This window comes from Danio rerio, chromosome 2, assembly GCF_052040795.2.
Source record: "Danio rerio strain M-AB ecotype USA chromosome 2, GRCz13ab, whole genome shotgun sequence".
Lineage (NCBI taxonomy): Eukaryota > Metazoa > Chordata > Actinopteri > Cypriniformes > Danionidae > Danio > Danio rerio.
In genome coordinates this window covers 54549642-54562716 of record NC_141022.1, presented here as the reverse complement: position 1 = coordinate 54562716, position 13075 = coordinate 54549642, and the positions used below count along the sequence as shown (strand labels likewise).

The window sequence follows — 13075 nt, the reverse complement described above, 5'->3', positions numbered from 1 at the left end:
GCTCAAAAATTGCATTTATGATGAAATATTGAATACATATAAAGTAAATCAGCGGACAGTATTTTCTAGTGTAATATTTTTTGGTGTGGTATCATGGTGTATTACTGCCATCGACTGGACTGGAGTGTGAAGTGTTTGTAGAAAAGGATAAAAAAATAGCAGTAATAAATAAATATATGTGCAGTGCTAAGCATAGCTTAAAGGGGCTAATAATTTTGTCCCAAAAATGTTTTTTAAAAAATTAATAACTGCTTTTTTTTCTAGCCGAAATAAAACAAATAAGACTTTCTCCAGAAGAAAACAATATTATCAGACATACTGTAAACATTTCCTTGCTCTGTTAAACATCATTTGTGAAATAATTCAAAAAAGATTTTAAAAAACGGAAGGGGGACTAATTGACTTCAACTCAAAAAATAAAAAAAAAATCAGAAATGGCTGAAAAAAGGTTCCTGAGCTCTTTGCTAGAGTACAAAAATCACTGAAAACAGTAGCTACTTTAGTAGCTTTACCATTTAACAAAGTACTAAAGGATGAAGCCATAATAACAAGTTCAATAATAAAGTGTAAAATATAAGGGAGGTTTTCAAAAACCTACATTTATGAATGAGGAAATTTGCAAAGCATAAATTGTTAATAACTAGGTAACGCTGTGTAAAATTCTTTAGTTACACAGTTCAACTAGTGTATCGCAAAAAGGGTTTATTTGCATATTGACCTGAGACATTCTGAGCCCAAAATAACTCTGGATATGTGCAATTGCAGAAAATATGCTCAGTGGTTTCAATATCACTTTCAGAAAATCTTTTTTTTTTTTTTGTATTTTCTGAACATTTCCAGTCATGTGCATAACCATCTTACAATATTACACATTTTAGCATAACATTTCACATTCAGAAAATCTTCCAAACGTGATCTCTGCTGGATGACAGAAGTTTGGCGTCACGCCGTTCAAAGGGCGGCCTTGATGTAGTCACGTGGTCACGTTAAACCAATCGGAGCGCAGTACCTCTAAGCGCGGAAGTGCGTGAAGCCGGTTTTCGGGTGTCCATCGCGTGAGTACCAACCGCATCATATTTGACAAAATAACGATGATAAACATTAACGAATGCACTTCGCTTGTCTGTACTTTTATATTAATACGGAAACCGGTACACTTAGGATAGGTTTTACTGCACGACCTTGTCAATGTTCTCCATCAGAGGGCTAATATTTAATCTTAAATACGATATTTCATTCATTTCCGAAATATACGATTACATTTATCGCATTACATATATAAATATCCGCCAGAAATATGTAATAATATATTGCCGCTAATGCAGTAGTGTCTACTGAAGCCGGGGCACTGCTGACAGCCTCGCAGGTTTCCTTGTTTTACATTAATACGGAAACATGTCGAGTTAAAATAGGTTTTACTTCACAATGTTCTTCACATAAGCTCTGATATTTAATCTTAATTTCAATTTCTCATTATTTTCCGAAATGAACGACTTAATAGCCTATTTTAAAAGGCATCATATATATATATATATATATATATATATATATATATATATATATATATATATATATATATATATAAATATATATATATATATATATATATATATATATATATATATATATATATACATACATACATACATACACACACAGTATATACCTGATCAGAAATATGTAATAATGTCCTGCCTGATATCCTGTACTGAAGCTTATTAATGTCATCTTTTATTATTATTATTCTCTTTGTAAGTAGGCTACAGTTAATGCAACTTGTATCTTCTTTTTTATATAATATAAATCTTCTTTACTTTAAATTGTTTGTTAATTTCCTTGTTTTACTGGAATAATAATAATAATGATAATAATAATGACAATAGCAGCATGTGGTGAAGCCGGATCACAGGTGTTGTCCTCCTGTTCTGCATCTTTAATTGATGCTGTGAATAATTGATGTGTCACAGAATCATGCTGCTGTGGTTTCTCTCCGGCTCTCTGCTTCTCTTCGGCACTTTTGACGTCTGGTATTTCCTGCGAGGCTTATGGGTGGCGCTCCGCTGCTGCTTCCAGAGTCCCATCCGGGATGTCCTGGCCGAGCAGGTGGTGCACGGCAGGGTTCTGCTGCACGACATGGACTTTATGTGCCACATGAATAACGCCCGGTATCTGCGCGAGTGCGACTTCGCCCGGTTTGCGCACGGCACGCGCATTGGCCTCTTCATGGCCGCGCGCGCGCTCAAAGCCACCATGGTTGTCGGAGCCACGACCATCCGGTACAGGCGCTCGCTGGCGCTCGGAGAGGGGTTCGAGCTGCGCACCCGCATTGTGTCCTGGGACGAGAAGTCCTTCTACCTGGAGCAGAGGTTCGTGTCCAAGTCTGACGGCTTCATCTCTGCGGTCATGCTGTGCCGGCAGAACGTCATTCGAGGAAGCCCGCAGAATATACTGGAGTTCCTGTGCAAGAGGAAGGTGAGCATCTTCTGGCTTTTGTTTGTGCATTATTACAGACACAGACTGCTTATCAGTCATTTAAGTTCACCGATTTGATTTTTAGTTTATTCTTTTTTTTTTTCCAGTTTAACACAAAATAAGTTTTTTCGAAAAATGTTGGAAACCATCTTGCACTTCAGTATTAGTTTTTTTACTTATGGAAGTAAATGGTTACAGGTTTTCAGCTTTCTTTAAAATGAGTTCTTAAGTGTTCAACAAAATAAAGAAAGATCGAGTTCACCCAAAAATGATACTTGATTTGATATTTATTATTATTATTAATATTCTGTTAAACACAAACAAAGTTATTTCGAAGAATATTACAAACCTATAATCTTGGACTTCAGTATGAGTTTTTTTTTCCTAATGGAAGTCGATGGTTACAGGTTTTCAGAAAATTAGTCATCTTTTACCTAATTTCATTATTTTGTTGTTGTTGTTCATTTAAACACAAAATAAGTTATTTTGAAGAATGTTTGAACCTGTAACCATTGACTTCTATGGTGTAAGGTTTTTCATATGAAAGTAAATGGTTGCTGGTTTTCAGCTTTCTTCAAAATGAGTTCTTTAGTGTTCAACAGAACAAAGAAAGATCGAGTTTACCCAAAAATGATACTTGATTTGATATTTATTATTATTATTATTATTCTGTTTAGTTAAATACAAACAAAGCTATTTCTAAGAATATTACAAACCTGTAATCTTGGACTTCAGTATAAGTTTTTTTTTTTTCTAATGGAAGTCGATGGTTACAGGTTTTCAGAAAATTAGTCATCTTTTACCTAATTTGATTATTTTGTTGTTGTTGTTCATTTAAACACAAAATAAGTTATTTTGAAGAATGTTTGAACCTGTAACCATTGACTTTTATGGTGTAAGGTTTTTCTTATGAAAGTAAATGGTTACTGGTTTTCAGCTTTCTTCAAAATGAGTTCTTTAGTGTTCAACAGAACAAAGAAAGATTGAGTTCACCCAAAATAAAATTGGTCATATTTAACTTGATTTCATTTTTGTTGTTGTTGTTGTTCAGTTAAACACAAATTAAGTTATTTTGAAGAATGTTTGAACCCATAACCAATGACCTCTATTGTGTTTGGTTTTTATTATGAAAGTAAATGATTACTGGTTTTCAGCTTTCTTCAAAATGAGTTCATTAATGTTCAACAGAATAAAGAAAGTTTGAGTTCACCCAAACAAAAAAAAAATTGGTCATCATTTGCTTGATTTTATTTTTTTTTTAGTTCAGTTAAACACAAGAGAAGTTATTTCGAAGAATGCTGGATACCTTTAATCTTCAGAGGGGTCTGGATGCAGCCCTTGTGCAGTGCAATCTGAGCTGCATCCAATGCTTTTTGATGAGTTCACCTAACCCCACCCATCACAGTGTCATCACTCACTCCATTTGTGTGCATTGTGTCTGACATTGCATCGCTAAGTGATGCAATCTCAGCTTGCATCATAAAGGCTGCATCCAGATACTATTAATAATCTTGGACTTCAGTCTTTTTTTTTTCTTATGAAAGTAAATAGTTACAGGTTTTCAGCTTTCTTTAAAATAATGTCTTTAGTGTTAAACAGAATAAACAAAAGTTTAGTTCACCCCAAAATGAAAATTGGTCTTTTACTTGTTACAAACCTGTTTGACATTTCTTTGTTCAGTTGAACACAAAAGATGTTATTTTGAAGAATGTTGGAAACCTGTAACCATTGACTTTCATGGTATTTTTATTTATTTTTTCTTATGCAAGGCAATGATAACAGGTTTTCAGCTTTTTTCAAAATGACTTCTTTTGCATTTAATGAATGGAAAAAAATCGCTAATTTATTCTGTTGAACAGAAAATATATTTTGAAGAAAGCTGAAAACCAGTACCAAGTACACGTGCTTGTCAGTCTTAGAAAAGACACTGAAGCATGCTTAACTCAAAAAATATTTTTGCTTCTCGTTCAAACTAATTATTTAAAATGAGCTGAAACAAAACAATGCTTGAGATTCCTTTGGGGCAAGTTAATTATTCTGTGTTCAATACACTTCAATTTGTTAAATTTGTGAAGTAAACTCTATTTATTTGTGTTGGGACAACATGTATTATGTGGAACCCAGCATTTTTACAGTGTTGTCAGCTATAAATAAATAAATACATACATATATATATATATATATATATATATATATATATATATATATATATATATATATATATATATATAGCAGCAAGTGCTTGTTAAAATTTATGTGGAAAATATTTTTTATTACTACTTTTTCACTCACTTTTGTGTTAGATCAATTACACTATTAAATTAGTATTATTTAATTAATTTTAATAAAATGTATTTACTTACATTTAAATATTTCTTTAAATTATTTGTTTTTAAAAACTTGTGGACCCCAAATATGCACTCCCTTCCTAAAACTAAAAAGGCAATAATATATGTTTCAACTTATAAAGAGGGAAATAGTATATTATAAATACTTATACTTTATATACTTATACTTTATATTATAAATACTAATTATTAATAAATTAAAATTATGAATAAAGTATATCAGAATTATATATATATATATATATATATATATATATATATATATATATATATATATATATATATATATATATATATATATATATATATATATATATAGTGCACAATATATATTAGTACACTCCTCACAAATCCCCTCACTAATAGGAAGCTATACAATATTGTCTTTGTGCATATACATTAGATAAGTCAGTACTGAAGTCAAATCTGGAGCTTATCTAACAAAAAAACTTACAATAACGGTATGAAAACTAGTACTGTACATCCAAATTTATATGTTATCAAAAATTATTAAATACAAATTTAAAGAAGAGGAAAAATGAAGAGAAACAAACATAATTGGAAAAATTTAGTTGAAATTTTGTTGGTTGTGACTTATTTTTGTAATATTTTGCTTGAATTTAATTGTATTATCTTTCAATTTAGAAATATGTTTGGTATTAAAAACATTTTTTTTAAATAAATGTCTGTTTAATAAATCTGTTTTGTTTAAATGCACCATAATACATTTCCTATATTCACTGAGAGATGGACATGTATATATGAAGACTTCAATTGCAAAAACCTCTAAGCGCCGTCTGAAATTTCACATTGAAATGAGCATTTTTCTCAGACTCCTATGTTTATGTTGAGTTATTTAATTTTAAAGACCTTTTCTTTGCCATTAACTTTAAATTACTGAACCTACACACAGGAGCCTGATAAAAATAGGACATTTCAAATTGTTTTAGCATCAGAACTCTTCAGTTCAGTTTATATATAATATATTCATTAGTTTATATAAAAACGAATATATATAAACTATAAATATATATAAACTTTTTGTGGTTGTTATTTTTTACATGAAATGTTTAAATCGAAATCACAATTTTATTTAAATAAGAATTCATATAAAGCAAAAAGACTTGTTTTATATGTTAAATTATTATTTTAAAAATTCTTTAAAAATATTTTGTTTTTAAAAAGTTTCTACTCATTGTGCTGCCTCCTTTAATTTTTTAAATAATTTTATATTTTAATATTTGATTAATTATTAAGTTTTTTTTTTTATTGTTTACATTTTGTGGGCCTCCAGGCTTCATAGCATTACTTTTTGTCTGTGTTGAAAATCCTCACTGTACTGTTAATGTTTATTTGGTGAAATTGTGTTTATTTTAATAAAGTAACAATAAAAAAGTTGCATATCTTTTAAAGCCTGCATTATTTACATGTTTTGTTTTCTCTAAATAACAAACATGAAATTCTATGGCTTACCATGGTACATAAATATGACAGTCATTATCATTGAGCATTATTTTGCTTAAGACACAGTAGTATATCATGTCGCTAGACATGTACCATTGTAACACCGTGATTCCCTTTAAAGTATTTTCACATTGGACTAACTCATATATGTCTGCAATATGAAGGTGGACTGCCCAGACATTTCCGAGGACCTCCAGCACTGGATTCGGTTCATCTCTGCTAGCAGTCAGGCACTGAGAGCAGAAAGCGGACTGGACGACAAGACCAAATGATCATGTCAGAGCAGACCAAACAGTCATTACCGTAAGCCTTCCTCGTGCATGTAAGTTCCCCGTGATGCTGACCTTAATTCATCTTACTTATCTCCAAGTGTCTGGGTTTTGTGATCCCGAACCTGCGGCTGGTTGGCAGCCTCAGCTCTTTCTCCAAACACACCAGCCCTCCATTTTTAGTTTAGAAGTATTGCAACGCCATCATTACTGTATTTACAGAATCCATTCCAGAAGCTGCAAGAATGAAACTGAAAACACAAGAGCATGAATCTCTGTTGAGAAACAGAGCGCATGAGCGAATGTAGAAAACACTTGACTCCATTGACTTGAACGCTCGGGGCTTCTAAACGCTCCCTTGACCAGATACGCACATGAACGTGACGGGAAAAAAGCACTGAAATTAATCTGAATGATGAAATTGAGTTTGAGATGTGTGTTGTTTTATTATTATCATATCACCTCATGGATTTGTTCTGTCGGTCAGATATGTTAATGTACTTATTTATTCAATTTTGAAACTGAAATTTTATTATTATTATTATTTATGAAAAGGGATCATGTGTTTATTTAACTACAATAAATTGAGATTTGCATAATTTATTTAAGAAGAGTCTATATGTAAAAGAAATGTAAAGGCCTGTATTGAAACTTGAAGACTTGCATTATGAAATAAAAAATGAATTATAAATAACGTGTGTGGATGTTTCTGAGTTTTCTTTATTATTATTATTATGCTTTAAGCAATAAATACAAATACAGTTGAAGTCAGAATTATTAGCCACCCTTATTATTTTTTCCCCAATTTCTGTTTAAAGGAGAGAAAATTTTCCCAACACATTTCTAAACATAATACTTTTAATAACTCATCTGTAATAAATGATTTATTTTATTTTTGCCATGATGACAGTAAATAATATTTGACTAGATATTTTTCAAGACACTTCTATACAGCTTAAAGTGACATTTAAAGTCTTATTAGGTTAACCAGGCAGGTTAGAGTAATTAGGCAAGTCATTGTATAATGATGGTTTGTTCTGTAGACTATCAAAAAATATATAAAGCTTAAAGGGGCTTAAAATGTAAAAAATAAAAATAAAAACTGCTTTTATTATAGCCGAAATTAAACAAACAAGACTTTCTGCAGAAGAAAATATATTATTAGACATACTGTAAAAATTTCGCCACCAAGACGCCCCATGGCATGCACAGAGCAAAAAGAGCAATTTATATCAATATAATTTAAAAACATTACTGTTTAACCAGATATAATTGATGACTTTGTTTAAAAGACATTTATTTTATCTTGTAATAAAAATTGTGATGACCAAATACTTTCCCATTTAGGGATTCTCACAAATTTTTTTCCAATAGGTACTAGAGCTAGGCTTGAAAACAATTCGGTTTAAAAAAAGAAAGGGAATAGATTTATTATTTTTATTCTGTGAAAAACTAGTTTTACTACAAATTTTATCAGCTTGACTGGTTATGGGCAATCGAACCCAAGTTACATCACTAAATAAGGAAACAATACTAGAATTAATTGCAGAGAAAACAAAAGAGAGTTCATTGGGAGTCACAGGAGTTTCTGAGTTATTAGAAGGGCTTGCTTGTAAACGCAGTTCATGTTTGTTTCAAGTGAGATAAGCGTATATATCTACGTGAGAGAAATTTGCATTATTGCCCTCTAGTGTCAAAACACATGTTACACTCTCAAAGTCCACCTGCTGTTATTATTAATTTGTCCGTCAAACTCATGTTTGGTCATTACAGCGACATATACACTTATTAAAAAAAATTATTAATGTTTTGAAAGTTGTTTTACACTCACCTTATTAAATATTCCGGGAATAATGAATATGTTAATTTGACCCCGCCCCCACTCATTCCCGCCGCCAGCTTTTCTATCTGTTTCATCTTCACTCGGTTAACTGAGGTAGACTCCATACAATGGTAAGTGGCAGTCTTAGTTAAATGATTTTATTTCTGTCAGTCACAGCACTTTTATGTATGGAAGTTTTTTCCTATCAAAATTAAAATGAAAATTCAAATGCTTAAAAGATCAAATGATAAATCAAATGCTCAAACTATAAATCAAATGCTCCAACCGACATTGCAAATGATAAATCAAATCCTCAAACTGACTCTGCAAAATCAAATGCTCAAACGGACTTTGCAAATGGTGAATCAAATCCTCAAACCGACTCCTCAAAATATAAATCAAATCCTCAAACTGACATCGCAAATGATAAATCAAATCCTCAAACTGACATCGCAAATGATAAATCAAATCCTCAAACTGACATTGCAAATGGTGAATCAAATGCTCAAACTATAAATCAAATCCTTAAATCGACATTGCAAATGGTGAATCAAATGCTCAAACGACTCCGCAAATGGTGAATCAAATGCTCAAACAGACATCGCAAATGGTGAATCAAATGCTCAAACAGACATCGCAAATGGTGAATCAAATGCTCAAACAGACATCGCAAATGATAAATCAAATGCAAATGAGGTGTCAATCAACCAGCATAGGCGGAGCTTTAAGGCGGAAGAGTTTGTTGTTGACAACAACCGGTAGCGCTACGACTTTTTCACGGCGTTCAGATTTGCGTGCACTATTCCACGTCGTATCCGTATAAACTCGTGAAAGAGAAAGCGAGAAATCTCCTACTGCTTCTGTCCACATTCTGAAGTGTTTATCAGATGGGTACATCTATCACAGGAGGCCACGAAAAACCATACGGAAAGATGATGATGCTACGTCACATTGTGGAAAACTGGATGGATTTAGACTTCTTACATGCAAGTAATTAAATCCAGAAAGACGGTTCCTTGAGTTAAGTTACAGTAAAATAGCAATAGTTGAGCTACTGTACAGTGAACTGTAGAATTACTGAAAGTGTAAAGATGCTTTACAGTATATTTATTTTATCTTGCTGTAAATTATCATGTAGGAACTTCTGTAAGCACATGACGTTACGTTTCAAACATTAATTTACATAAAGACGATTATTCAATGTCTGACAGAAAAATATAGGAGGTATTGCAGATTAGCAAATTATAACATTAAACAGACGTCTGTGTGATTTGTTTGTGTTGATGTAGAATGCAATTTTGTCAATACAGCTTAGGTTAGATATATGTAATATTAATACAGTAATGTTTTCTTCTGTTCAGTTGGTGATACATTTATGAAAGTATAATTTTGAGCACACAAATCACAGAGGTAACATGACTTGTCTGGTTGTTATAGAGAAGGAAGCACACATGTTTGTGTGTTAGCTGATGCAGAGTGACTGAACAAATGCTACCATCATATTTGTTTAATATTGTTGTTTCAAACTGCTATTACAACAATTTCTTTAATGTTGATTTATATGCCATTTCTGGGCTGGAGCAGGACTTGCAAGGCAAGAAAACAGAGAAAACCTGAATTCAAAACATGAAGTAAGATCATGTTATTACTTCCAATTCAGAACTCAAATGAAACTCAAAAAGTGTGCTGTTAAATGACTTCTTTATTAAGAGCTTTGCATAATCTGAAATGTCCTCAGACTGGTGTGTGCAGTGATGATGATGAAGAACAGCAGTGTGCTGATGAAGGAAATGTTGAAGATGCTGTAGTGCCATGGACAAGACCCTGCATCCCTCCCCCTGCCTGCGTGTCCTCATCTGAGCCAGATGCTGGTGTGGTCTCTTCATCTTCAGTATGAATCGGTTTCTCAGGCATGGACAGCCTCACCTCACAACTCTGTTCCAGTCTGACTGCAGCACTGAGGGATGTGATGGCAAAAACAAGTGAAGTCCAGAAGTCCAGCATGCAGCAGAACATGGGGTTTTGTCAGAAATACATGATTGTTTGAATAAGTTTGAATAAAGCTTAGTTTCGTATCTTGTTGACTTGTATTTATTTATCATGGTTACTATTATTAATTCTTTTAATCATACATTCATATTTTCTTTAATTGTTGATGAATACATTAATAATTTCAATAATGTATAACTACATTATTTCATTTTTTGACTGGAAATTAAGATGTACTCACCTTGGCTACATTTGTCTAGTGACTATTCATGCATAGCTGTGTGTGTGTGTGTGTGTGTGTGTGTGTGTGTGTGTGTGTGTGTGTGTGTGTGTGTGTGTGCGTGTGTGTGTGTGTGTGTGTGTGTTTGTGAACAGCATTTATTATTTTTGTAAGTGTTGGGGTGGGCTTTGCAGTCTAGAGTAAATACTCACATTTTTTGAGTGTAAAATTTCTCCAAAGGAAGATCTTCAAGCAGCTGTCCGACATCTTTGTGCAGATGTACCAATGTGCCAACATTAGAAAGGCTATCAGGTAGGGTTATCAAGTTACTGATGCTATTAGGTGTTATTGCTTCTGTCCCTGCTATTTTATTTGTATTATTATGGGATTGTTATCAATAACAATTATTATTAATCATTATTATGCAGAAATAAAAATTTCATACAGGCTTAGGGAAACATTGCTGTATCTTAACAATTAACATAAACAGCAAAAAGAGAACAAATGTAATAGATTTTCTTTTGATATAAGAATATATGATTATATAATCAAACAAGACTGGAAAACCAACTTTAAGCATGTTCTACATGTGAATAAAAAAGTTACACAATAAAGGTAACAACAAATTAGGTTACATTTGACAAGGATATCTTATGTAATAAAATATTATTTTAAATTAAAATTTAATAAACCTACCATTTATTTAAAGTTGCGCTTAACGTCAGTTATGTAACTTTTTTTTATCATCTTGGTTATCGTATGGTTTTTCGTGGCCTCCTATGATAGATGTACCCATCTGATGAACACTTCAGAATGTGGACAGAAGCATTAGGAGATTTCTCGCTTTCTCTTTCACGAGTTTATACGGATACGACATGGAATAGTGCACGCAAATCTGAACGCCTTGAAAAAGTCGTAGCGCTACCGGTTGTTGTCAACAACAAACTCTTCCGCCTTAAAGCTCCGCCTATGCTGGTTGATTGACACCTCATTTGCATTTGATTTATCATTTGCGATGTCTGTTTGAGCATTTGATTCACCATTTGCGATGTCTGTTTGAGCATTTGATTCACCATTTGCGGAGTCGTTTGAGCATTTGATTCACCATTTGCAGAGTTGTTTGTGCATTTGATTCACCATTTGCAATGTCGATTTAAGGATTTGATTTATAGTTTGAGCATTTGATTCACCATTTGCGATGTCAGTTTGAGGATTTGATTTATCATTTGAGGAGTCGGTTTGAGGATTTGATTCACCATTTGCAAAGTCCGTTTGAGCATTTGATTTATCATTTGCAGAGTCAGTTTGAGGATTTGATTTATCATTTGCAATGTCGGTTGGAGCATTTGATTTATAGTTTGAGCATTTGATTTATCATTTGATCTTTTAAGCATTTGAATTTTCATTTTAATTTTGATAGGAAAAAACTTCCATATTTATGAGTAAAACTTCAATTGTGAATCGATTTGAGCTTATTAAAAAGAAGAATGTTTCCTTTTTAATAACTGAAAAACTGTTAACGTTAATCTGTTCGTCACGATCTCGTTAAGTGCTTTTATAATGCTTCACGGTTGTGGTGTTATATATAGTGCTCTACAATGTACAATAATCGTCTTATTCACCTCAATTTTACATGCTGTTGCAATGAGGGGATTCTTGAGTGAAAACGGCCCTGAAACCGAATGAAGCGCCTGCGCTTTTTGCAATCGCAAACGCTTCTGATTGGTCACCACCTTCAAGAAATCATCAGGTACTGTATGTCGATGGTTAGCTACAATTCTCAACGATGCCAAAACACTTTGTAAATAAAAACTGTCGATGGTTGAGGAGATAATAGGCTATGCATAAGGACTTTTAATTTTTAGTCAGGCAGCCCAAGGGCTTCCGGTAAGTTAAACTGTCTTTCCATTATAAAATTGTCACGTTTAAGATCAGATAAAAAAAAAAATCAGCAATCTTTACTGCCTGTTAGATATACGATATGAAGTGGGTCTCAGATCAGACAAGAAGCACTGCATTAAATTTCATTGCTTCCCGCCATGTCATTAAAATATGATACTCATATTTAGGTTCATTTTCAATGATAGGTTCATTTTACCTCAGTATTTTCAATGGAATTTCTGCGCTAGCCTGCTGCTATTCATTTTCAAATTGGGTGTACTTAATTATGCTGAGCACTGTATAAATAGTGATATATATATATATATATATATATATATATATATATATATATATATATATATATATATATATATATATATATATATATATATATATATATACACAGTTGAAGTCAAAATTATTAGCCCCCTTGTTTTTTTGTTTCCCTAATTTCTGTTTACAGAGGGATTCAACACATTTCTAAACATAATAGTTTTGATAATTCATTTCTAATAACTGATTTGTTTTAGCTTTGCCATGATGACAGTAAATAATATTAGAATATTAGACTAGATATTTTACAACACACTTCTATACAGCCTAAAGTGAT

At 32.3% G+C, this 13075-nt stretch overlaps 3 protein-coding genes across 5 annotated transcripts in view; 2 read left to right on the top strand and 1 right to left on the bottom strand.

Moving 5' to 3' along the window:
- The window catches only part of adcyap1r1a (ADCYAP receptor type Ia), a 375079-nt gene that overhangs the window by 96611 nt on the left and 265393 nt on the right, over nt 1-13075 (bottom strand). The window lies entirely within an intron of this gene.
- Nucleotides 1018-7247, top strand: si:ch73-52e5.2. Of its 2 annotated transcripts, NM_001122629.1 has the most exon segments (3): nt 1018-1055; nt 1968-2472; nt 6449-7247. In NM_001122629.1, coding segments are annotated over 2 exon segments (609 nt in total). In that variant the 5' UTR covers nt 1018-1055; nt 1968-1971; the 3' UTR covers nt 6557-7247.
- Nucleotides 9110-10450, top strand: LOC147837083 (uncharacterized). The gene is made up of 3 exons (XM_087241617.1): nt 9110-9365; nt 9960-10006; nt 10114-10450. Exons 1-3 carry the CDS (start codon nt 9263-9265, stop codon nt 10270-10272), a joined length of 309 nt encoding a protein of 102 aa, XP_087097743.1. The 5' UTR covers nt 9110-9262; the 3' UTR covers nt 10273-10450.